General features: G+C 50.2%; 1 protein-coding gene across 5 annotated transcripts in view; it reads right to left on the minus strand.

The window, feature by feature from the left end:
* TAF1 (TATA-box binding protein associated factor 1) overlaps positions 1–12,156 on the minus strand; it is a 1,380,965-nt gene extending 1,368,809 nt beyond the window's left edge. For all 5 annotated transcript variants that reach the window (XM_069612352.1, XM_069612355.1, XM_069612353.1 and 2 more), the window contains exon 1: positions 11,921–12,156. In XM_069612352.1, the coding sequence (XP_069468453.1) occupies positions 11,921–12,028 (108 nt within the window). In that variant the 5' untranslated portion in view covers positions 12,029–12,156. The remainder of the gene's footprint in view (positions 1–11,920) is intronic.
* Positions 12,157–25,546: the final 13,390 nt, after the last annotated feature.

Raw genomic sequence — 25,546 nt, forward strand, 5'->3', positions numbered from 1 at the left:
GCTGCTATACTTTTACCAGCTCAGAACACACAACTTGTCTGGACTGCTATACTTGTAATGACTCAGGAACAGATACATCTCATCTGGGCTGCTATACTTGTAATGACTCAGGAACAGATACATCTCATCTGGGCTGCTATACTTGTAATGACTCAGGAACAGATACATCTCATCTGGGCTGCTATACTTGTAATGACTCAGGAACAGATACATCTCATCTGGGCTGCTATACTTGTAATGACTCAGGAACAGATACATCTCATCTGGGCTGCTATACTTTTACCAGCTCAGAACACACAACTTGTCTGGACTGCTATACTTGTAATGACTCAGGAACAGATACATCTCATCTGGGCTGCTATACTTTTACCAGCTCAGAACACACAACTTGTCTGGACTGCTATACTTGTAATGACTCAGGAACAGATACATCTCATCTGGGCTGCTATACTTTTACCAGCTCAGAACACACAACTTGTCTGGACTGCTATACTTGTAATGACTCAGGAACAGATACATCTCATCTGGGCTGCTATACTTGTAATGGCTCAGGAACAGATACATCTCATCTGGGCTGCTATACTTGTAATGACTCAGGAACAGATACATCTCATCTGGGCTGCTATACTTGTAATGACTCAGGAACAGATACATCTCATCTGGGCTGCTATACTTGTAATGGCTCAGGAACAGATACATCTCATCTGGGCTGCTATACTTGTAATGACTCAGGAACAGATACATCTCATCTGGGCTGCTATACTTGTAATGACTCAGGAACAGATACATCTCATCTGGGCTGCTATACTTGTAATGACTCAGGAACAGATACATCTCATCTGGGCTGCTATACTTTTACCAGCTCAGAACACACAACTTGTCTGGACTGCTATACTTGTAATGACTCAGGAACAGATACATCTCATCTGGGCTGCTATACTTTTACCAGCTCAGAACACACAACTTGTCTGGGCTGCTATACTTGTAATGACTCAGGAACAGATACATCTCATCTGGGCTGCTATACTTTTACCAGCTCAGAACACACATCTCATCTGGGCTGCTATACTTGTAATGACTCAGGAACAGATACATCTCATCTGGGCTGCTATACTTTTACCAGCTCAGAAGACACAACTTGTCTGGGCTGCTATACTTGTAATGACTCAGGAACAGATACATCTCATCTGGGCTGCTATACTTTTACCAGCTCAGAACACACAACTTGTCAGGGCTGTTATACTTGTAATGGCTCAGAATGCACACCTTATCAAGGCTGCTATACCTGTAATAGCTCAAAACACACATCTCATGTAGGCTCTTGTAATGGCACACAGTGTTGGTAAAGCATCTGCATTCAAGCAAGTGCTGCATCTGGTCAGACAAACCTCTACACCTCTAAAATTCCCAGCCTAATGGCCATAGGAAAGTTTGCACACATCTAAAAAGGAGCACCCAATGGCAAAGCTGCACTAGATTTTTAAATAGAAAAGGCATTTTCAGCTTTTTGGATATTTATTGATGCTATGTTAAAAGACAAACAGAAAAACAGGACAGGAACTCTGAACCTAAGCAACACAGAAGAACAAAAAGGTGTGGTGGGTATGGAGAGGGTGGGGTTTGAAGGGGCAGAGAACATACTAGACAATCCAAAAGAGGAATTTGAGCAACAAGAAGAGAGCAATGAGCTCCATGATAGGCCAACAAAGAAAGTGAAAAAGGAAACAGTTAATAATAAGACAAAAACAATAGGATTGGGATAGAAGCAGAGCAAAAGACACATTTTTAGACAGTAAAATAAAGCACAGATCAACAGCAGGTGGGGAGAGATGGAAATAGAAAAGAAGGACTAGAGTAGTAAATGGTGTGCTAACATTCAAGCTGCCTTACTGAATAAAATGTCTATGCTACAATCTAAAATTAAAGACAAACAGGATAGTCTGAAGCTTGACAAGCGCTCATTCCCCCCTGCTAGGGCCCTAACTCTAGACACTTCTAATACCAATCCATTTGCCTTCTCACCGCTCACCGTTACCGAGGTTGAAAATATCCTGAGAATTAAGCCATCCAACTGCCAAGGTGACCCCTGCCCAGCTCCCATCATTAAGGGCTCTGCACATGATTTGGCCCCATTCATTACGGCCTTCATCAACTCCTCCTTTAAAACAGGTATTGTCCCGGACAACCTTAAGGACGCTTGGGTGATCCCATTACTTAAAAAACCATCCCTAGACCCAAGCATACCTACTAACTTCCGACCTATCACCACAGTACCGTTTTTGCTTAAGATTTGTGACCGCGCAGCATACCTTCAGATCCAGGATTACCTGGATCTAATAATCTGCTTGGTCTTCGACAATCCGGATTTCGTCCCAGACACGGGACGGAAACGGCTTTAATAGACCTAAAAACCCAAATTGAGGTATTGAAGGACAAGGGCAAACTAGGAATGCTACTACTCCTCGACCTCTCTGCCGCATTTGATTTGGTCAACCACCAGATCCTATGCAGGCACCTCCACTCTGCTGCCAACTTCTCGCCCTCTGATGCAGCCTGGATCAAATCCTTTTTGAGAAACAGATCCATGAGAGTCTTTGCCCGATCCCAGCCGCGGACCCGTCCCCGTCCCCAATTCACTGCGGCGTACCTCAGGGTTCTTGCGTGTCACCTACACTTTATAACATTTTCACGAAACCACTCTTTGATGTGCTTGACTATCTGGGTGTCTCCTACACCAACTATGCGGATAACACCCAGATACTCACTCCCATCACAGGTGATTATCTAGCTGATACCAAGGCCTTTAACAACGTCTACCTGGTCATCCAAGCCTGGATGGCCCAACACCAGTTATGTCTAAATGACGACAAGACGGAGCTCCTTATCCTGGGCACCTCACAACGCCTGAGCAAACTAGAGCCGTCCTATCAGTCATTCACCATAAACGGTAATACCATACGAGTCTCCTGAGATACCAAAACGTTAGGTTTCTACCTTGACGCCACCCTAGCCCTATCTCGACAAATAAATGCAGTTATATCTGCCTCTGCATACACGTACAAACTTATTGCAGCTTGCAGACCGTTTCTCACCACCCCTAACAGTGTCACACTAGCTAGAACTCTCATTATGGCCAAAATAGATTATTGTAGTGCTCTTTACCTAGGTACCAGCCAAGAGAACATGAATAAACTTCAAACAACACAGAACAATGCCATTCGAGCTGCCCTCAACCTCCCCCGCAACCACCACACTTCAGAATCCAGAACCAACCTAAAGTGGCTACCTGTCAAGCAGAGAATCTCACTAAAAACACTTGCCCTCATGCACAAATGCTTGGCTAACAAGGCCCCTACTTACCTCTCTAGTCGGCTGTCTTGCCACTCGACCGCCCGACCTCTTAGAACTGCCCAGACTCACTGTCTATCGATTCCTAGGTTTAAACTTCAAAAAACGGGGGGCACCAGCTTTCCTGTCCTAGCTTCCAAGCTATGGAACTCCCTCCCCGCTACAATCAAGAGTTGAAGACTCATTCAACACATTCAAGGCCAAAGCAAAATCTTGGCTCTTTGACCAGCACTAAGACATGCTCTGCGCCCTTGTCTTACATACTCTGGCCCACTGACTTCCGTTATTATCTTCTGTACACCCCTGGTTATTTCCACCGTTAAGCCCTAGCGGTACTGTAACCACTGTAATGTATGTAGATAGAAACACTGTTAGTTTTCTGTTAATGTAATTTTATGTGTGTATATATGCATTATTGTAACTTTGTACAAATTGCGCCCTGATGCCTCCGGGCCTGATGGCTTGCGCGTTATAAATAAAACAAATACAAAGAGAAGGGCATGTCAATAACATAAGAGACTGTGCAAGAAAAATAATCAAAAGGAGTAGCAACCACAACGAGAACATGAAAAAACATATATAGCCAGAGTAATGACATGAGAGGGGAAGAGGAGTTATATCAACCGATACAGCAAGATATAGGAGGCAAAAATCAACAATAGAATGCAGAGATGGAAGATTGAGAGTGACAGAGAAACAGAGCGCAAAATATGGCATCACAACACTTAAGGGTGAGAGGCAGAGCGTCCGAAAGTGAGAGACACGGGAAACAAAGTAGTAAAGGGAGACAATGGAGCAAAAACATGGAGTGGGTGTCAAGCAGGTAGTGCCAGTCAGAGAAGTGATGCCAGTCAGAGAAGTGATGCTGGTAGAGTGAGTGTCACACCGCTTCCTACTCAGCCGAAGACACGCCTCTCCGCTTCTACCGCTATCAGCGCTTCCCGGCACACACGCTCAGATTCCTGCACAGCATTTCCCACTCACGTTCCACACGGCAGGGCACGGCGTGGCATGTTTGGCGGTACAGGCATTTATCGCCCTTCACTGCGGTGGCAAACCAAGTGGAGACTTTTGCAATCCAGGAACTCGTATCTTCCACGGAGATCAGTGCTGCCCGGCGCGTCACGGACTATGTGACCCTGGTTTCCTAGCAACGCGGCAACGCTTTCGGTTTGCTTCCACGTGACGTTGTCACGTGTGTCCTTTCCAGGGATAAAAAGAGTTCGGAAACCGAGGGCGTTGCTTCACAGCTGTTTCAATCAGGATCACGTGACGCACTCTCTTCGTTCTACAGACCTGTTTTCATTGTCGACCTACGCCTGCTCCACGGATTGTCTCTGCTTAGCCCTTCTCTGACTCTGGAACTTTGGAACTTTGGATTGCCTATTATTATTATCGACCTATGCCTGCTCCACGGATCATCTTTGCTTAGCCCTTCTCTGACTCTGGAACTTTGGAACATTGGATTGCCTGTTGCCGACCTACGCTTAGTACACGGATTGTTTTTGCTTCACCCTTCACTGACGCTGGAACATTTGATCATCAAGTTTCTGACCTCGGATTTCCACGTGTTTCCAGTTGGACCTCGGTCCCACAATAGGTGGTTGCCTGCTATACCATACAGCCTTGTCCCGCCACAGTCTGGAGGTTCACACCTCTTTCAAGTCCTCCCAGGTATTTTAGTATCTGCTATTTTTACATACAAGTAATTGTGTCTTGCTTTCATACTTACATAACCATTGTACCTTGCCTTACAGCGCTCAAGGGATTCTTCCGGCTGTCCCGCGTCCTGGTTTGGGGACTTCCACCTGTGGCCTTAATAATCACGCTGACAGTATTTTAGGTGTTGTCAGGGTGTTTCTTGGGGACAGAGGGGTAGTTCATACTCTACACGACCAACGAACTTCGTAACAGACTGTGAAGCCTTTTTGGTCGTCCGGAGTATGAATCCCTCCGCCGGGGATCCAGTGACCGCCTTATTGCAGGCAGTGGCGGCCCTTAGGACCGACATGGTTACCGCCACGACGGCCATACATCACCGCCTGGACGCCTTACAGAGCACGCGTTTCCCATTACCCGCAGATGCCGATTTCGGGGACCCAGTTCCCCCAGTCCAGCCAACACCTGTCACGGCCCCTGCACCCACTCCTGTATGGTTTCCTACACCCGTCCCTCTTGCTGCACCAGAACGCTACCAGGGGGATCCCCGGAAATATCGTACATTTGTTAACCAATGCAAATTACATTTTTTGTGCCGGCCCTTAGCGTTTCCTGATTCTGTTACAAAAGCCGCGTTTCTTCTGTCCCATTTGTCTGGGGTTGCGGCCACTTGGGCGAATCCAATGATGGAAAGCGATCATCCCGCTCTGTATGATTTCGATCTTCTTGTATCAGAAATGGCCAAAGTCTTTGATACACGCTATAAGGCCCAATCAAGGGATCTCGAACTCCTGGATCTTACACAAGGTAAACAATCATTGATAGAATACATTACTAAGTATAATCAACTCGCTGCTGAAACATCCTGGCCAGAGGAGAAGAAAGCAATCGTATTTTATCGAGGCCTATGTAACACCATGAAGGATGCCCTTTCAGTGGTTCCTGCCCTTCCCTCGGTATTTTCGGATCTGGTGGATCTCGCTTTACAGGTTGACGCAAGGAGATCCGAGAGAAGGGCCGAAACTACGTTCTCTAGTCAATCTGGGCCTTCCGTTCTTACCACCCCTGCTGAACCCATGCAAGTAGGCGGTATCCGTAGTCCGATAACATCATCCGAACGAGAACGGCGAAGAAACAATAATGCCTGTTTTTATTGCGGGTTAAACGGACACTTTGTAAGGGAATGCCCCCGACGCCCCAAGAACAAAACTTCGGGTTTTCAGAAGGCTCGCCCATGATACAGGGGGTACCGGCGAGCCTGTCTATGACCCCCTCTGAACCCATCTTCGGGCCTATCAGACCAGTGGTACTTCATGCTCTACTAAAACCCACTAGGGAGATCGCTCACACAGTTCATATTGTAGTTGATTCTGGGGCCACTGGTTGTTTCATCGATATTCCCTTGGCCCATCGTCTCAATCTGCCCCTGGTCAGGAAAAAGCATCCAGAGCCGGTAAACGCCGTGGACGGCACTTCCCTGTCCTCCGGCCCAATCAGGTTCCAGACTGCGCCAATGGAAGTAGTGATACAAAACATCCATAGAGAAACCATGTCGTTTGACCTCATCGATACACCACAGTTCGGCATCATAATGGGAATTCCCTGGTTAAGGCAACACAACCCATTGATCAACTGGGGAAACGGACAAATCACGTTTGAATCCGAGGTGTGTCAACGGTTTTGTCTCATCGAAGCTGATCCGCTGTCCACTCCTGCCACGATCCTTGGTGCCATGGCTGCCACTCATATCGACGACATCGTTCCTAATCCTTTGTCGTCGCACACGGTGGGGGCCGTTACAGCTAACATACCCGCTGCCTATCATGATTTCCATATGGTTTTTGACAAAGCCACCGCTGAGGGTTTACCCCCGCATAGACCATATGATTGTCCGATTGATCTGGTTCCGGAGGCTCCCATTCCCAGAGGTAGGGTTTATTCATTGTCACTGTCAGAAGAGCAAGCTCTTAAAGAATACATACAACAGGCTTTGCAGTTGGGTCACATACGGCCCTCTTGTTCTCCAGCTGCCAGTCCAATCTTCTTTGTGCCAAAGAAGGAGGGCGATCTACGTCCATGTGTGGATTACAGACGGTTGAATTCCATCACCATAAAAAACAGGTACCCACTTCCGCTCATTTCCACGCTGTTGGACAGGTTGACTAAGGCTTCTATCTTCACTAAGTTGGACCTAAGAGGGGCGTACAACCTGATTCGTATCCGGCTTGGGGACGAGTGGAAGACAGCGTTCTGCTCCCGACAGGGACTATTCGAATACACAGTAATGCCCTTTGGGCTTTGTAATGCTCCTGCGACATTCCAACGATTCATCAACGACGTATTCTCGGACATCCTGGATACGTTCGTGGTGGTATATCTGGATGATATTTTGATCTACTCATCCTCCCTGGAGGAACATGTCGGGCATGTCAGAGAAGTACTCTCTCACCTCAAGGCAAACGCCTTGTTTGCTAAACCGGAAAAGTGTCTATTCCACTCAAGGGAAGTGGAGTTTCTGGGTTTTCACATCTCCCCTGGAGGCTTGTCCATGAATCTGTCTAAAGTTCGTGCTGTCACTGAATGGCCAACTCCCGTCACCGTCAAACAACTCCAATCCTTTCTTGGCTTTGCTAATTTCTACCGGCGATTCATCGCCGGTTTCTCTTCTATCGTTTCTCCTCTGACCACTTTGACCAGTCCTCTTGTCCCATTCTCTTGGACCCCTACACATCAGAAGGCCTTCGAAGCACTCAAGGCCAGGTTCGTCTCTGCCCCGGTATTGCAACATCCCGATCCCGACCTTCCTTATGTTCTGGAAGCAGACGCCTCCTCGTTTGCCCTAGGAGCAGTACTGTCCCAGCCTTGCCCAACCACGGGTTGTTTGCATCCAGTGGCCTATCACTCACGCAAGTTCTCGGCAGCCGAATCACACTATACTGTAACCGAGAAAGAGTTATTGGCCATCAAGGACGCTCTGCAAACGTGGAGACATCATCTAATGGGGGCAAAACACCAGACGGTGGTATATACAGACCACAAAAATTTACAAGACTTAGCCTCCCTAAAATGTGCAAACAGCAGGCAGGTGCGTTGGCATTTGTTTTTTGCCGCCTTTGATTTTGTAGTCAAACACAGACCAGGTCGCATCCATGGTAAGGCTGATGCGTTATCCCGTTCTCCTGGTGGGGAGTCGTTACCTCTGTTCCCTGACACACTCCTGGGAAAAGGCCATGTTATCTGTATGTGTACGCCGTCTCCCACCATGCTTACCGACATCAAACAATGGGTTTCCCAAAATCCCCATGCACTCACCGAATGGGACGTTGTCCTTCACGAAGGGTTACCTTTCATCCAGGGCAAATTGTTCCTCCCTACATGCGACGTACGCAACCAAGCACTCGCTTGGTCACATGATGCGGCAATAAACGGCCATCCAGGGCAACAACGCACATTAGACTTGTTACAACGCTGGTGCTGGTGGCCCTCCATGAGAAAAGACATTGAACATTACGTCAACACGTGCTCCATATGTGCCCAATGCAAAACACGCAGGGGACGGCCTTTAGGGCTACTCTTACCGTTGCCGGTACCTCCCAGGCCTTGGCACACCATCTCTATGGATCTCATCACTGACCTGCCCCGCAGACAAGGCTACGATACAATATGGGTTATCATCGATTCGTACACAAAAATGGCCCGCTTTATTCCCTGCACAGGTATACCGTCTGCCCCAACCCTGGCTCGCTTGTTCTTTAGAGCTGTCTTCTGTCTCTTTGGCTTGCCACAGGTCATCATCTCTGATCGTGGATCACAGTTCACGTCCTGTTTCTGGCGCTCTCTCACTAAACTCCTGGGTATAGATGCCCGCTTCTCTTCGGCCTATCACCCTGAAAGCGACGGGCAGACCGAGAGGGTGAATCAGGCTCTAGAGCAGTACTTGCGGTGCCTGTCCCTTCAGTTCCAAGACTCCTGGTCCAAATTATTGTATATCGCTGAATTCGCGTACAACAACTCCCGCCATTCCGCCACTGGTTTCTCCCCCTTTTATGCTCTGTATGGGCAGCATCCTCGCACCCTGCCGCTACCTGACTTCCCCTCTGCCACTCCTGCTGCTAATGCCTGTGTGCGCGATCTTGCAGCTGTGCATACTCAGACATTGGTTCATCTCCGTGAAGCTCAAGCGGTGATGAAGGCCAAGGCTGACCGTAAGCGGGCGAAGGCTCCGGAATATCAGGTGGGCGATCGGGTATGGCTATCGACCAGACATTTGAGGATCCCTGGTTGCCGCAAACTGTTGCCCCGTTTTGTGGGCCCTTACCGGATTACCAGAATCTTGAATCCCGTGGCTCTCAAGCTCTCTGTTCCCCTTTCCTGGCGGATCCACCCGGTGTTCCATACCTCTCTCCTCAAACCGTACCTTGCTCCCACTCGTGTCCTTGTCCCGCCTGCCCCGGTCTCTGTCTCTTCCCAGGATGTATTTGAGGTTAGTGCTATCCTTGGTTCCCGTTACCATCGGGGTCGCCTTCAATATCTGGTGGACTGGCTGGGCTATGGTCCCGAGGATCGCTCCTGGGTTCCCTCTCGGGATGTCCAGGCCCCGCTTTTGGTGTCGCGGTTTCATAGGGACAATCCTGCTAGCCCACGTGGTCGTGGGCCCTTGAGGGGGGATTCTGTCACACCGCTTCCTACTCAGCCGAAGACACGCCTCTCCGCTTCTACCGCTATCAGCGCTTCCCGGCACACACGCTCAGATTCCTGCACAGCATTTCCCACTCACGTTCCACACGGCAGGGCACGGCGTGGCATGTTTGGCGGTACAGGCATTTATCGCCCTTCACTGCGGTGGCAAACCAAGTGGAGACTTTTGCAATCCAGGAACTCGTATCTTCCACGGAGATCAGTGCTGCCCGGCGCGTCACGGACTATGTGACCCTGGTTTCCTAGCAACGCGGCAACGCTTTCGGTTTGCTTCCACGTGACGTTGTCACGTGTGTCCTTTCCAGGGATAAAAAGAGTTCGGAAACCGAGGGCGTTGCTTCACAGCTGTTTCAATCAGGATCACGTGACGCACTCTCTTCGTTCTACAGACCTGTTTTCATTGTCGACCTACGCCTGCTCCACGGATTGTCTCTGCTTAGCCCTTCTCTGACTCTGGAACTTTGGAACATTGGATTGCCTGTTGCCGACCTACGCTTAGTACACGGATTGTTTTTGCTTCACCCTTCACTGACGCTGGAACATTTGATCATCAAGTTTCTGACCTCGGATTTCCACGTGTTTCCAGTTGGACCTCGGTCCCACAATAGGTGGTTGCCTGCTATACCATACAGCCTTGTCCCGCCACAGTCTGGAGGTTCACACCTCTTTCAAGTCCTCCCAGGTATTTTAGTATCTGCTATTTTTACATACAAGTAATTGTGTCTTGCTTTCATACTTACATAACCATTGTACTTTGCCTTACAGCGCTCAAGGGATTCTTCCGGCTGTCCCGCGTCCTGGTTTGGGGACTTCCACCTGTGGCCTTAATAATCACGCTGACAGTATTTTAGGTGTTGTCAGGGTGTTTCTTGGGGACAGAGGGGTAGTTCATACTCTACACGACCAACGAACTTCGTAACAGAGAGGGATTTGATTTATGAATCACCGGATGTAACCAGCTGGCATCTGTATTAACTCTTAACAGAGTTTGTGCCCAAGTATCACGGAGATGAAAATGGATAGTATGCATCTACAAGGTTCTTGTGTGGGGGGAAATGTTTTCCACAGGTGCAATACATTATTTAGAACCACTTTGAAATACAGCTGTTTTGTCATTTTTTTCAAAGTTTTAATTTTACGCACAAATTAGATAGCTGTGAGACCCTTTTCACTCTCTGGCGAAGGAGGAAAATCATTTTTAATCTCTTGAAATTGGATTTACTCTCCAATTCTAAAAATTAGGAGCGAAACACTCTCACTCCAAAATCATATCTGGAGCACTGCTTGCAGCACTCCCTGGCTAGCACCACCTCACCCTATAGATATGCCACTCTCTCCCTTCCAGTGACCCTCATTCCCCTCCACTGTGACCCCCCCCGACACAGCATACCTCCTAACCTCCACCCGTGTGATTCTATGCCTGCAGCACTCCCCGTCTAGCACCACCCCACCCTCTAGACCTGCCACCCTCCCTTCCAGTGACCCTCACTCCATTCCACTGTAACACACCCAGCTTGCATCCCTGCCTCTCCAGTATGTGTTTCTATACCTGCAGCACCCCCTGGCTAATACCACCCTCTAGATATGCCACTCTCTCCCTTCCAGTGACCCCTCCACTGTGGCACACCCAGCATGCCCCCTACCTCCCCACCGTGTTTCTATACCTGCAGCACCCCCTGGCTAGCACCACCCCACCCTCTAGACCTGCCACCCTCCCTTCCAGTGACCCTCACTCCATTCCACTGTAACACACCCAGCTTGCATCCCTGCCTCTCCAGTATGTGTTTCTATACCTGCAGCACCCCCTGGCTAATACCACCCTCTAGATATGCCACTCTCTCCCTTCCAGTGACCCCTCCACTGTGGCACACCCAGCATGCCCCCTACCTCCCCACCGTGTTTCTATACCTGCAGCACCCCCTGGCTAGAACCACCCCAGCCTCTAGATCTGCCACTCCCTCCCTTCCAGTGGACCCTCATACCCCTGCACTGTGACACACACTGTATAGCATGTCTCCCTACCAATCCTCCATGTGTTTCTATACCTGCAGCACTCACGGGCTAGCACCACACCACCCCCCAGATCGGCCACCCTCTCCCTTCCAGTGGATCCTTACTTCCCTCCACTGTGACACACCCAGCACGCCCCCTACCTCTCCCTCGGAATTCCCTGGACAGCACCCCCTCCCATCCCATCCCCCATCCCACATCCCACCTTGTCCAGCACGCTCTCATCCTCCAGCTGCCCGGCCTCATTGATGTTTCCGAAGAGGAATCCGGTGAGGGAGAAGGGCTGCTCCTCGTCGCTCTCCGAGTCCGACATGTCGGGGGCGGGGCCCTGGGGGCCCAGGGGCCCCTGCGTCGGGAACTGTGCGGCGAGCCGCTGAGGCTCTCCCGGTGGCGCTCTGTTTACATGCAGCCGGTAGCGCTGCTCACTTTGCCCCGGAAGCACTGTCGGGTGCTAGCCAATCCCAGCGCCGGATTCCCTGATCGTCGCCAGAGAAAAAGGACTGTACGTCTCGAAACGCCAGTGAAACAAAAGAAGGACGAGGGTCACGGCCCTCCCACAGGGTTCTACAGTATAACTCTGTGGCCCATCCTGACAACTACACCAACAAACGGGGCACAGCCAATAGCTGCGGCTTTACATAGTGAAACTGCCATGTACACAGCGCTGTCCAACTGATTTATTGGTTTATTATTCTATGCATGTCTTCAATTCTATGTCAAGACAGGAAGGCTCGGATTATGCTTTTCATCCAACTTTACTGTTTGAGCAGGATCATCAAAACAATAACAATAACATATCAATGTGAAAACTACAATCCCATACATGCCAACATTCTGTGACCAAAAATCTGTAGGAATCTTAAAGTTTCAAAAATATTGAAAAAATCTGTATTTGTTGCCACTAAATCGGTAGGCGGTAGGACTGCTTAAAAAGCGGTATCCTACTGCCTTAATCAGTAGGGTTGGCAAGTATGCTATTGTATGCATTTAAGGTTTTACTTTAAACCAATTGATGCTAAAAACAGACAAAAAAACTACACCCCTTTCACTCAAAAGGTGTGTGCCTTAAAGGCGCAGGGGCTGGTAACAGGTGTCAAAATAAACACCTCTTTCTACTACTTAAGTGTCCGGTATTCCTTGAGGGCCACTACATGGGGATTGCATATTTGGCAACCCTACCGATTTAGGATGTAGAATACCGCTTTTTAAGCAGTCCTACCGCCTACCGATTTAGTAGCAACAAATACCGATTTAAAAAGATATATATTTTTTTTTTGGCCTGGATTTAGCAGCTTGTTCAGCCATGGTTGCAGGGTGTGCAAGTACACAGAATCTGAGGAACGTTCTTCAGTGGGTATGTGTCCAAGCTGCTTCTTTTATAATGGTGTGTTCTTACTGCCAGCAGTTAGCAGACCAGTGCGCCAGTGCAACCTCCCCAGACTGTCAGAGGCACCCATGAGATCCGCTCCAGCACTTCTGGATATCAACAGCCACATGGTTCACCATACATGCCAACATTCAGACGCACCTAAGAGGGAGTTTTGAGAGAGAAAATCGGGAGATGTAGTTTTTCCCAAAGGAATGTATTGGCGCAGGGAATTATCTTAGGTGGCAGAATGTGAGAAAAAGCAATATTTCTCACAGAAAAGTCAGGAGTCTCCCGCCTAAATCGGGAGGGTTGGCATGTATGCAATAGAATGATAATACAAACATACAAAAATAGAACAAAATATTCATTTGCGTATCAGTAAAACTGAAACTTGAGTTCAAAAGACTTAAGTTCAAAGGGGCGTAGTTAATAAAGGAAAGGGAAGGGGAGGAGTGTTGGCGCTGCAACGCCAGTTAGTTCCGAAGTTGAATAAAGAAAGCAGTACTTGTTACATCTCCGGCTCGCGTCCTTCTTTAATTCCGTAGCCCAGTCCGGGCAACATCTGGCGACAAGGACATCTCCTCGCGCAGCCCGGAATCCTCCTCCTGCGTGAAATTGCCAGCTTGCGTCCTCCTACCTATGGCCAGTGATCCCACTGTGCCGCCATCCTCCTTCAGCGCCGTTACGTGCCCTCCATCCAGCAACTCCCACCGTGTGCGCCCACTCGAAGAGGGGCCCAACCCACGCTGCCCTGGTTTCAGTTTCCGGCGAGTACACGCCCGCTCAAAGAGGGGCTCAGCACATGCCATCCTCTGCGTGCAGTACGCTTCCTGCCTGCCACCGCATCACAGAGCTCACCTCCCCGGAGGCACAGCGCGCACCCCGAACGGGCAAACCACCTTCTGCTTGAGGTCCCTGCAACACTGCGTGGACCCGCTCAGAGCGAGGCCGGCGAGCCATCGAGCTCCCGAATGCATGAAACCCTCCCTGACGGACCCACAGAAACACGTGACCTGGACTGCCTCATCCTACATGCATTTGCTCACGATTGTCACAGTAATAAGGGGAGCCAGCAAGGCTGATAACCAATACCGCTCCCAAAACCCACCCCAGACCCCCATAAGGTTGCCACATTATCCCTGAAGTGGTTCTGGATCCCATTACCGCCCCATGTGGACCCCACGGCACATCCTCACTGCCTGTGTCACTGGCCTGTGTGTGGGAACACTGTAATTCGCCCTCCCTCGAGGCGGATACACACCCACCGCTCCTCACCGAACCTCCAGTGGCACACCACCTTGACCACCAACGGCTCCCTTAGCCGCTACATAACAAAAAATCACCATGAGCAACCAAAACTCGCCACCCCCTGCCCGCAGCGTAAAGACTATCCAGCTATGCATGCCCCTGCTGTTCTCCATGACAACACAGGCCAACAAAGGTCTCAGGTGGACCGAATGGATGGAGAAATTCTACCATTTTGTCCAAGGGTCAGGGGATGGTGACTCACCCCACCTTCGGGACGTCTTCTTCAACTGGGTGGGGGGGGGCGTGAAAACAATTGTCAAAACCATCCGAACGGCAGATCAGCCTGACTTTGCTTCCCTAATTGCCGCTCTGGACAGGCTACTAATCATTGAACCAAATATGGACTATGAGAGGTATCTTTTCAATCAATGTAAACAGAAACTGCAAGAGATAGTGGATGAATACATAACCCGCCTGAGAGTCAAGGGGGCCCACTGTCAGTTTGACGCTTTCTCCCTAGATGAAGCCATTCGCCCACGCATCATTGAAGGCTGCCTATCACCGACAAAAAGAAACAACTATTAAAAAAGACTCTCACAATCCCAGAAGTCAGCGAACTCGCCAGAATCTTCGAGAGAGTAGATGCCCAAGCTGCATCATAGCTGCGGTCCAATATGCAGCCTCACAACCAAGTGACAGGAACACCATCCCACCCAGACAATCCAACCTACAAGTACCCAGACAACAGAGATAATGCTACTGGTGCAGGATGGCATTCCCACATTCTGGATCCTGGCCAGCCCTGTTGCAGAGATGTACCAACTGTAGAAGAGAGGGCCATTTCCAATCTGTCTGCAGAGAAGGCAAGCCATTCCCCACCATGAGGCCCCAAGCACCCACCAGAATGCTGTATCATCCACCACAACCTCAATACTTCCAACAGAGGTCCTACCAACCCAGTCCGCGACGATACATCCGGGCTGTTGACGAATATCAGTACCAGGACTAGCCCTATAGTTACGCAGGCCAGTTACACAGGCCACGAACATCCATCTCAGCTGACAGATGAGTATGACAAACCCCCCAAAGGGTACCAAGATACAGGCAACTACTACGCGCCAATACCCACCGCTGGTGCCCATTATTACGAGCAATCGACGCAGGACAAATACGTCAACCGTGTACAGGACAACATAGAAGCCAAGGAAGCTCCACGAATCCAGGTCAAAATGAGCAACTGTCTTTTCCTTTCCTTGTGGATTCTGGCACCACCGTCAACATCATGGGGAAGCAAGAGTACCTTAGGATCCCCAACACCCCAGCACTTGAGAGAACTCACTCAAGAATTTTCCAGTGGGGCGCAGTCACACCTCTTCAGACCATCGGTCAGTTCAGGCGCTGCCTCCTCCTCAAGGGACGGAAAACAGACACAACCATCCACGTCAATCGATGGCCAACGATGGGGCGCTGCCTCCTTAGCTATTACACAGCCTCGTGTCTAGGTCTCTGTTCTGATCTTGATGGTCGTGCAGATTATTGAACCTCCGTCCCCAAGTACCGCACAGACAGAAAGGATACACTGTCTGTGCAATCTTTGAGGCCACAGGTGTGTTGAGCCGTCAATCAGGTAGCAGGAACGCCGGAAGGACCCCTGACCGCTGCAAGGCAATAGTTAATGGTTAAACAGGAGCAGTGCAATTGATACGGGTAACAATCAGTATTAACAAGGCTTACCCAGGAGTGTTGCAGGCGGTGTCCTAAACGTGGTAAGAGACACAGAATGTTAGTAGTGGTGAAAGAAGCGTTCTGCACGCCTCGAAGGTGGGACACACCTGGGTCTGATGTAGATGGACCAGTAAGGCAGGAAGTTCAAAAACCAAGTTCCAAGATTCTAGATTCAGAGAGGATAATCCAAAAGAAGTCCAAGAGAGTTCCAAGGTCAGGGTGCCGGGGAAAGCAAGGTGGAATCCAAATAACAGAAATCCGAGGGGCAGGCAAGACAAATCCAAAGAACAGTCCGAGGTCGCAAAATCTGTGATCAAAAACAGGTATACCTATGCGCTACACAATCCTCAAGAGATCAGCTGTGAAGCGCTGTACCCACGTTGCCAAGATGCTTTTAAACTGATTAAGTAGTCACGTGATGTGTCCCATGGACGTGTGAGACGTGACGTGATCACGTGATCACGGAACGCTGGATGTTCTTTGCCGTGGGAGTCTTCGTGGGCGTGACCAGCCGTGAGCGCGCCTCCATGGTAATTGCCAGCGAAACTAAGGACGGTAGACGCCGGGGCTACAGGCTGGTGTCCTCCTACGCCAGGCAAACTGCTGGTTCTTTCTATGTGCAGAGACTGCTCTTGTTGTTAGGTGTGGTGTGGGGCTTGTGGTTGTGTGATTCTTAATGGGGTGAGCAACGGGAGACGTAACAGAGCCCCCCCCCAAAGGCCCACGACCCCGTGGGCTGGACGGGTTATCTCGATGAAAGCGAGCAACCAGACGTGGGGCATGGACGTCTCGGGAGTGAACCCAGGAGCGTTCTTCAGGGCCATACCCCAACCAGTCAACCAGATACTGGAGGCGACCCCTGCAGAGGCGAGAACCCAGAAAAGCACTGATCTCATACGTATCCGGGGAGGAGACAGAAACAGGGGCAGGAGATCGGACCATCCGGGTGGCAGAAAGACAGGGCTTGAGTAGGGAAGTGTGGAACACCGGGTGGATATGCCAGGAAGAGGGAATAGAGAGTTGTAAGGCTACTGGGTTCAGAACATGTGAAATCTTGTAAGGACCGACAAACCGGGGCAACAGTTTCCGGCAACCAGAAATCCGCAAATGACGAGTTGACAGCCAAACACGGTCCCCAACCTGATAAACAGGAGCCGCCACTCGTTTCTTGTCAGCCTTGGTTTTCATAGAGGCTTGGGCTTCCCGCAAATGAACCAATGTCTGGCCATGGATAGACTGCAGATCCCGAGCACAGAGATTGGCGGCGGGAGTGGAGGAGGAAGAAAAATCGGGAAGAGGAAGAGAGCGAGGATGCTGCCCATAGAGCGCATAGAAGGGGGAGAACCCGGTGGACGAATGCCAGGCATTGTTGTATGCGAATTCGGCCAAATGGAGTAGGTTCAACCATGTATCCTGGTACTGACGGGTCAAGCATCGCAGGTACTGTTTGAGAGCCTGATTTACTCTCTCGGTCTGGCCATCGCTCTATGGGTGGTAGGCTGAGGAGAAGCGTGCATCAATGCCAAGGATCTTGGTAAGGGCCTGCCAAAAACGGGATGTGAACTGTGTACCGCGATCGGATACAATGATTTGTGGAAGACCAAAGAGACAGAAGATAGACTTGAAGAATAGTTGGGCCAGTACAGGGGCTGAGGGAATCCCGTGGCAAGGAATGAAACGGACCATCTTAGTATAGGAATCGACTACCACCCAGATGGAGTCGTACCCTTGTCTGCGAGGCAAATCTGTAATGAGGTCCATAGAGACCGTATGCCATGGTCTGGGAGGAATAGGTAGGGGCTGAAGGAGACCCAAGGGACGACCCCTGCGTGTCTTGCACTGTGCACAGATGGAGCAAGTGTTTACGTAATGTTGTACGTCACGTCTCATTGATGGCCACCAACACCATCGCTTTAGTAACTCCAAAGTGCGATGCTGTCCAGGGTGTCCATTGATGGCCGCATCATGAGACCAAGCAAGTGCCTGGTTACGTACATCGCTAGTGGGGAGGAATAACGTATCCTGTATGAAGGGCAACCCTTCCTGAAGTACCAAATCCCATTCTGTTAGTACTTGTGGATTATGTGAAACCCACTGTCGGATGAGAGTTAGCATGGAGGGAGGAGGAGTGCAAATGCATATGACATGACCTTCGTTCAGAAGAGTATCTGGGTATAGGGGCAAAGAATCCCCTCCGGGCGAACGAGATAAAGCATCGGCCTTACCATGTGAAAGTCCTGGTCTATGTTTTACCACAAAGTCATAGGCGACAAAAAACAGGTGCCAACGCACTTGTCTGCTGTTCAAACATTTAAGGGAGGCCAGGTCCTGCAGGTTTTTGTGATCTGTGTAAACCACGGTTTGATGTTTGGCCCCAATGAGATGATGTCGCCAGGTCAATAATGCATCCTTAATGGCCAGCAACTCCTTCTCGGTAACTGTGTAGTGGGACTCGGAAGGTGTACATTTCCTTGAGTGGAATGCTACGGGATGCAACTGACCCGTGGAGGGACAGGGTTGGGAGAGCACTGCGCCTAATGCAAAGGAAGAGGCATCGGCCTCCACAACAAACGGGAGTTCAGGGTCGGGATGCTGTAGTACAGGAGCTGTGGTGAATCTAGCTTTGAGTGTCTAAAAAGAACGCTGATGTTCTGAGGTACAACAAAACGGGACCCGAGGACTGGTCAAGGCAGTCAGTGGTGAAACAATGGATGAAAAACCGGCAATGAAACGCTGATAAAAGTTGGCAAAGCCCAAAAATGACTGAAGCTGTTTGAGACAGGTTGGAGCGGGCCAGTCGATGATGGCACGGACTTTGGACATGTTCATGGATAGACCTCCAGGTGTAATAAGAAAGCCTAGGAACTCTACTTCCCTAGTATGAAATACACATTTCTCGGGTTTGGCGTACAAGGAATGTCTTTTTAGCCGAGTCAGGACTTCTGTGGCATGGCCTATGTGTTCCTACAGTGAGGACGAAAATACCAATATATCGTCTAAGTAGGCCACAACAAAAACGTCTAAGACGTCAGAGAACACCTCGTTAACAAAACGCTGAAACGTAGCGGGGGCATTGCAGAGACCGAAAGGCATTACAGTATACTCGAACAGCCCTTGCCGAGTCCAAAATGCGGTCTTCCACTCGTCTCCGCTACGCATACGAACCAAGTTGTACGCCCCCCGAAGGTCCAACTTAGTAAAGATGGATGCCTTGGTCAAACGGTCTAATAGTGTGGAGATGAGAGGTAAGGGATACCGATTCTTGATGGTAACGGCGTTCAATCGTCTGTAATCAACACAGGGACGTAAGTCACCCTCTTTCTTGGGCACAAAAAAGATCAGACTAGCAGCTGGGGAGCTAGAGGGTCGTATATGACCTAAGTGTAGGGCTTGTTGGATGTATTCCTTGAGTACTAACTCTTCCGATGGAGATAAGGAGTATATTCTGCCCTTTGGTATAGTTGCCCCAGGAACCAAATCAATGGAGCAATCATAGGGTCGATGTGGTGGTAGGCCTTCTGCCATGACTTTGTCAAAGACCTCTTGGAATTCATGATAGACAGTGGGAATCCCAGCTGTAATGGCCCCCACAGTGTGTGGGACGTTCATAGATGGATCTGTCTCCTCAAGGGTGGCGGAGGCCATACCCCCAAGGACAGTGACCGGGGATGAAATCGTAGCGGACTCGATCAAACAGAAGTGTTGGCAAACTTCGCATTCAAATGTGACCTGTCCGCTGCCCCAATTAATCAAGGGATTGTGTTGTTTAAGCCATGGAATGCCTAAAATGATACCGAATTGTGGCGTGGAAATGAGGTCGAACGCTAACGTCTCTTGGTGCATGCCCTGAATCAGCAGTAACATGGGAGCGGTCTGATACTCAATGGGACCAGAGACAAGTGAGGTACCATCGACCGCTTGTACCGGCTCTGGATACTTTTTCTTGATCAAGGGTCGATTAAGGTCATAAGCCAGTGAAATATCAATAAAGCAGCCAGTGGCCCCGGAGTCAATCACAATCTGTACTGAGTGTACAAAATCTCTGGCTGGCTTCAGCTGGGCCTGAACCGTAATCGGTCTGATGGGACCGAATACAGGTTCATTGGGGGGTCAGAGAAGGACTCGCCCGTACCCCCATGCCTAGGGGCGAGCCTTCTGAAAACCCGAAGTTTTATTTTTTGGGCGGCAAGGACATTCTTTAACATAGTGCCCTAAAGTACCACAGTAGAAACAGGCATTGTCGGTTCTCCGACGTTCCCGTTCGGCCTGAGTGATGGGACTCCGGATCCCACCGATTTGCATGGGTTCCGGAACAGAGACGGATGGGGCTGGGAGTGTCTAATTGGAAAAAGCTGTCTCTGCTTTCCTCTCAGACCTGCGAGCGTCCACCTGTAGGGCCAGATCCACTAACTCAGGGAAGACTGAGGGAAGAGCCGGTACTACAGAAAGAGCGTCTTTCATGTGGCTACAGAGACCGCGGTAGAACACTATGGCTTTCTTTTCTTCAGGCCACGAGGTCTCTGCAGCCAATTGATTGAAACAAGTGATGTATTCAATCAGAGTTTGTTTACCCTGTGTAAGATCAAGCAATTCCAGGTCTCGGGATTGTGCCTTATACCTGGTATCAAATACCTTTGCCATTTCTGTCACCAGTAGATCGAAATTGTATAGAGCAGGGTGATCACTCTCTAATAACGGGTTCACCCAAATGGCCGCTACACCTGACAGGTGAGAAAGAAGGAAAGCTGCTTTGGTAACAGAGTCAGGAAAAAGCTGAGGTCTACACAAGAAGTGAAGTTTGCACTGGTTGAGAAAGGTACGATATTTCCTGGGATCCCCCTGATAACGTTCGGGAGCAGCAAGAGGAAAGGAGGTTGGAAGGACCACTGGAGTGGGGACTGTGGATGCTGTGGACGGAGGAGCAGATGGATCTGGAGGGGTGGGATCGCCAAACTTGGCATCTGCAGGCAGGGGAGCACGTGTGCTTTGTAGGGCATCGAGTCTATGGTGCATAGCCGTTGTGGCTGCGGCCATGTCGGTCCTAAGGGCCGCAACCGCTTGCATTAGAGCGGCCACAGGGTCCCCGGAGGAGGTATCCATACTCTGGACGACCAGGAAGGCTTCACAGTCTGTTCTGATCTTGATGGTCGTGCAGATTATTGAACCTCCGTCCCCAAGTACCGCACAGACAGAAAGGATACACTGTCTGTGCAATCTTTGAGGCCACAGGTGTGTTGAGCCGTCAATCAGGTAGCAGGAACGCCGGAAAGACCCCTGACCGCTGCAAGGCAATAGTTAATGGTTAAACAGGAGCAGTGCAATTGATACGGGTAACGGGTAACAATCAGTATTAACAAGGCTTACCCAGGAGTGTTGCAGGCGGTGTCCTAAACGTGGTAAGAGCCACAGATTGTTAGTAGTGGTGAAAGAAGCGTTCTGCACGGCTCGAAGGTGGGACACACCTGGGTCTGATGTAGATGGACCAGTAAGGCAGGAAGTTCAAAAACCAAGTTCCAAGATTCTAGATTCAGAGAGGATAATCCAAAAGAAGTCCAAGAGAGTTCCAAGGTCAGGGTGCCGGGGAAAGCAAGGTGGAATCCAAATAACAGAAATCCGAGGGGCAGGCAAGACAAATCCAAATAACAGTCCGAGGTCGCAAAATCCGTGATCAAAAACAGGTATACCTAGGCGCTACACAATCCTTAAGAGATCAGCTGTGAAGCGCTGTACCCACGTTGCCAAGATGCTTTTAAACTGATTAAGTAGTCACGTGATGTGTCCCATGGACGTGTGAGACGTGACGTGATCACGTGATCACGGAACGCTGGATGTTCTTTGCCGTGGGAGTCTTCGTGGGCGTGACCAGCCGTGAGTGCGCCTCCATGGTAATTGCCAGCGAAACAAAGGACGGTAGACGCCGGGGCTACAGGCTGGTGTCCTCCTACGCCAGGCAAACTGCTGGTTCTTTCTATGTGCAGAGACTGCTATTGTTGTTAGGTGTGGTGTGGGGCTTGTGGTTGTGTGATTCTTAATGGGGTGAGCAACAGGAGACGTAACAGTCTCATCGACATCCACGTTGGAACCAATGACATGATAACATCGGCTGCAGTTGGTCAGAACTGCGAAGACACCGTAAGTGCAATCGACATCGGCAATTCGCACGGCCTCATCACCATGGCTGACATTGTGACAACATTTCCCCAGCTGCGCACAGGCTTAGGAAAACTAAAGGGTCCCCCTATCAAACTACACATCGACCCCATGGTGAGACCAGTCCCACAGCATCCCAGAAGAGTCGGATTCCACCTGCAAGAAGCAGTTTCCAGAGAGCTTGACCAATTGCTCTCCAATGGCATCATCGAGCCAGCAACAGGGCCCATCCCCTGGGTGTCACCCCTGGTCATCGTGCCGAAGGAAGGAGGGAGACTGCGGCTGTGTATTGACATGAGGATGACTAACACCGCCATTCAGAGGGAGAGACACCCATGACCAAGCATAGAGGACATGATCGTGCAAATCAACATCGCTCGACTGTTCTCAAAGCTAGATCTGATACAAGGGTATCATCAACTTGAACTGCATCCTGACTCCAGGGGAATAACTACATTTGCCACCCATGATGGACTATTCAAGTACCAGAGGCTAAATTTCGGCATTTCCTCAGCAGCCAAGATATTTCATGAAGTCGTTAGACAGATCATCAGGCCTATCAAGGGTGCGCTGAACTACAGCGTCGACATCCTCATTTTTGAGGCCTCCAAAGAAGCACATGACACAGCACTCCTCGCTGCCTGCGCAGCAGTCCAAGCAGCTGGCCTAACCCTCAACATCGACAAATGCCGATTCAGCAAATTGAAACTAAAATTCTTTGGCAACATATTTTCGGCCGAGGGGATGATGCCGGACCGGGAGAAAGTGGACACCGTCACCAAGATCAAGGAGCCCCTACAGGTGGCGGATGTACGTTCCTTCCTTGGGATGGCGGGGTACTGTGGCAGGTACATCCCGCACTATGCCTCAATCACTGAACCACTCAGGAAGCTGCTACAGAAAGAGACTGCATTCGAGTGGACCCCCACCTGCCAGCAGGCGTTCAATGACATCAAGAGAGCCATGACGGAGGCCCATCACCTGGCATACTTTAACCCCTCCTGGCACACAGAGATCACAGTAGACGCCAGCCCAGTGGGACCGGGCGCCATCCTGGCACAAACAAGCAGAGCAGACATCAATCCCAGACATATCGTGGCGTACGCTAGCAGGGCCCTGTCCACGCCGGAATCCGCATATTCTCAAGCCGAGAAGGAAAGCCTGGCCACAGTATGGGCCTGTGAACATTTCCACAACTTTGTCATCAGAAAGAAATTCACCCTGATTACTGACCACCAAGCCTTGCTGTCATTGTTCGGCAACCCAAGGACCAAGATGCCCCCAAGAATCGAGCGATGGGGCATCCGACTGCAGGAATACGACTATGATATCGTACATCGACCTTGTGGCGGCCTCAAACCGCCAGACTATCTGTCACGCCACCCTGCGGGCCCTCCCGTTACCCGTGAGGGCGACGTCGCCTACATCGACTACGTGGCAGCCAACTCTCTCCCGTCTGCCCTCTCCCTGGAGACAGTCGCGACCGCTTCCGCAGCTGACCCCACGACCACCCTTGCCATTAGCCTAACGAACACGAACAAATGGATGGACTATCGGCAGGCGGCCTTGGCCCACCCGGGGGTGTTCAAGGAGGAAATTCAAAGACTGGCAAGGGTACAATCTGAGCTGCCTGTGAAAGACCACAACATACTACTGAGAGGGTGCAGAATTGTCATTCCTGTCGCCCTCCCAGCTGATTTGGTCCGGACAGCCCACGAGGGACACCTGGGGGCCGGAAACACCAAGAGAGAGCTACGCTGCCATGTTTGGTTCCCCTTTATGGACTCGCTAGTGGACGAGTGGGTAAATAACTGCCTGGCCTGCCAATGCACAGCACTAGCCGAACCCCAGGTACCCCTGCAACCAACTCAGATCCCGGAAAGGCCATGGGAGAGAGGAGCCATTGACTTTTTTACGGCCCACTAGAGTCCGGGGAGTATTTCCTCCTCCTCATCGATGAATACTCCCGATTACCCATCGTCAAAAGACTCTGCACCACAGTGTTCCCCCAAGTGGCAGCCACTCTAGACGAAGTACTCAGCGAATGGGGCATCCCAAGAGTGATCAATTCCGACAAAGGACCACCGTTCAATGGACATGAGTTTGAGGCGCTGGCGAAACATTTGGGTTTCAAACACTTGAAGATAACAACTCGGTGGCCTGAAGCGAACGGGATGGCGGAACGTTTTATGGCATCCATAAAGAAAACGCTTCAACAGGCCCGCATAGAGGCCGCCAATCCGCATTAAAGCCCTATGCCGGCTCCTCTGGGACTATCGTAATACCCCACACGAGGCTACCAACAGGACTCCAGCGGAACTCATGGTTCTATACCACGTACACACTTGCATAGTGAGAGATTTGTCAACCGCAGGGGACACAGACGCTGGAGTAGCCCTGCGGGATGCTGAAGTGAAGGAAAGGACAAAAGAAGAAACTGATGCCTGACGCCGGGCTTGACCCAAAGACTTCCAGGTCGGAGATGAAGTGCTAATTCAACAACCCATGATAAAGAAGACTGACTCTATATTTGCCTCAAACCCCATGTGTGTCACTGCCATAAAAGGGACCATGCTGACAGCCCAAAATGAAGACCGAGCCATCACGAAAAACAGCTTGCTATTCAAACATTACGTCAAAAGGGAAGACAGCGAATCTCCCCCGCCAGAGCCGGACTCCGCAACACGAGAACTGCAAGACGACCTGTGGCTCCCACCAGGAGGTGACGTGAGCCAAGGAGACGCAGCACTTGATCGCCCTTGTGAGGGAGAAGCTGGCGAACGCCAATTCAGGCCGCAAAGGGTGACGAAGAAACCACTAAGGTGGGACGAAGAATGTTGACCCGGAAGTTTGAACAGTTGTCCGGTGGTGGTGTTACCAGCCCGTGCGCCTTTAAGGCGCATGCTTTCTGAGTGAAAGTGGCATAGTTAATAAAGGAAAGGGAAGGGGAGGAGTGTTGGCGCTGAGACGCCAGTTAGTTCCGAAGTTGAATAAAGAAAGCAGTACTTGTTACATCTCCGGCTCGCATCCTTCTTTAATTCCGTAGCCCAGTCCGGGCAACAACACCTAACACAAAGACGGTAAGTGGTAAGCAGTGGTTCCAGGGAAATCATCGAAGGGAAGAAAACCCAGTTCCAGATGAGACTTTTTGCGATATGCTGGATTTGGTATCAACCTTCCACTGCAGTGCTGCAACACAATCTAAGGGTGACCCTGTAATGTTCTGTTCCCCCAATGTAATGGAAGTAGATTTACCCTCTGAATGGCAGTTATGGAAAGAGGTTGATGTCGGCTGCAAATGGGTTTCACTAATGCCAGAGGGTCCGTACTTGTAGAGAA

Source organism: Ambystoma mexicanum, chromosome 5p, assembly GCF_040938575.1.
Source record: "Ambystoma mexicanum isolate Mex_15411 chromosome 5p, UKY_AmexF1_1, whole genome shotgun sequence".
Lineage (NCBI taxonomy): Eukaryota > Metazoa > Chordata > Amphibia > Caudata > Ambystomatidae > Ambystoma > Ambystoma mexicanum.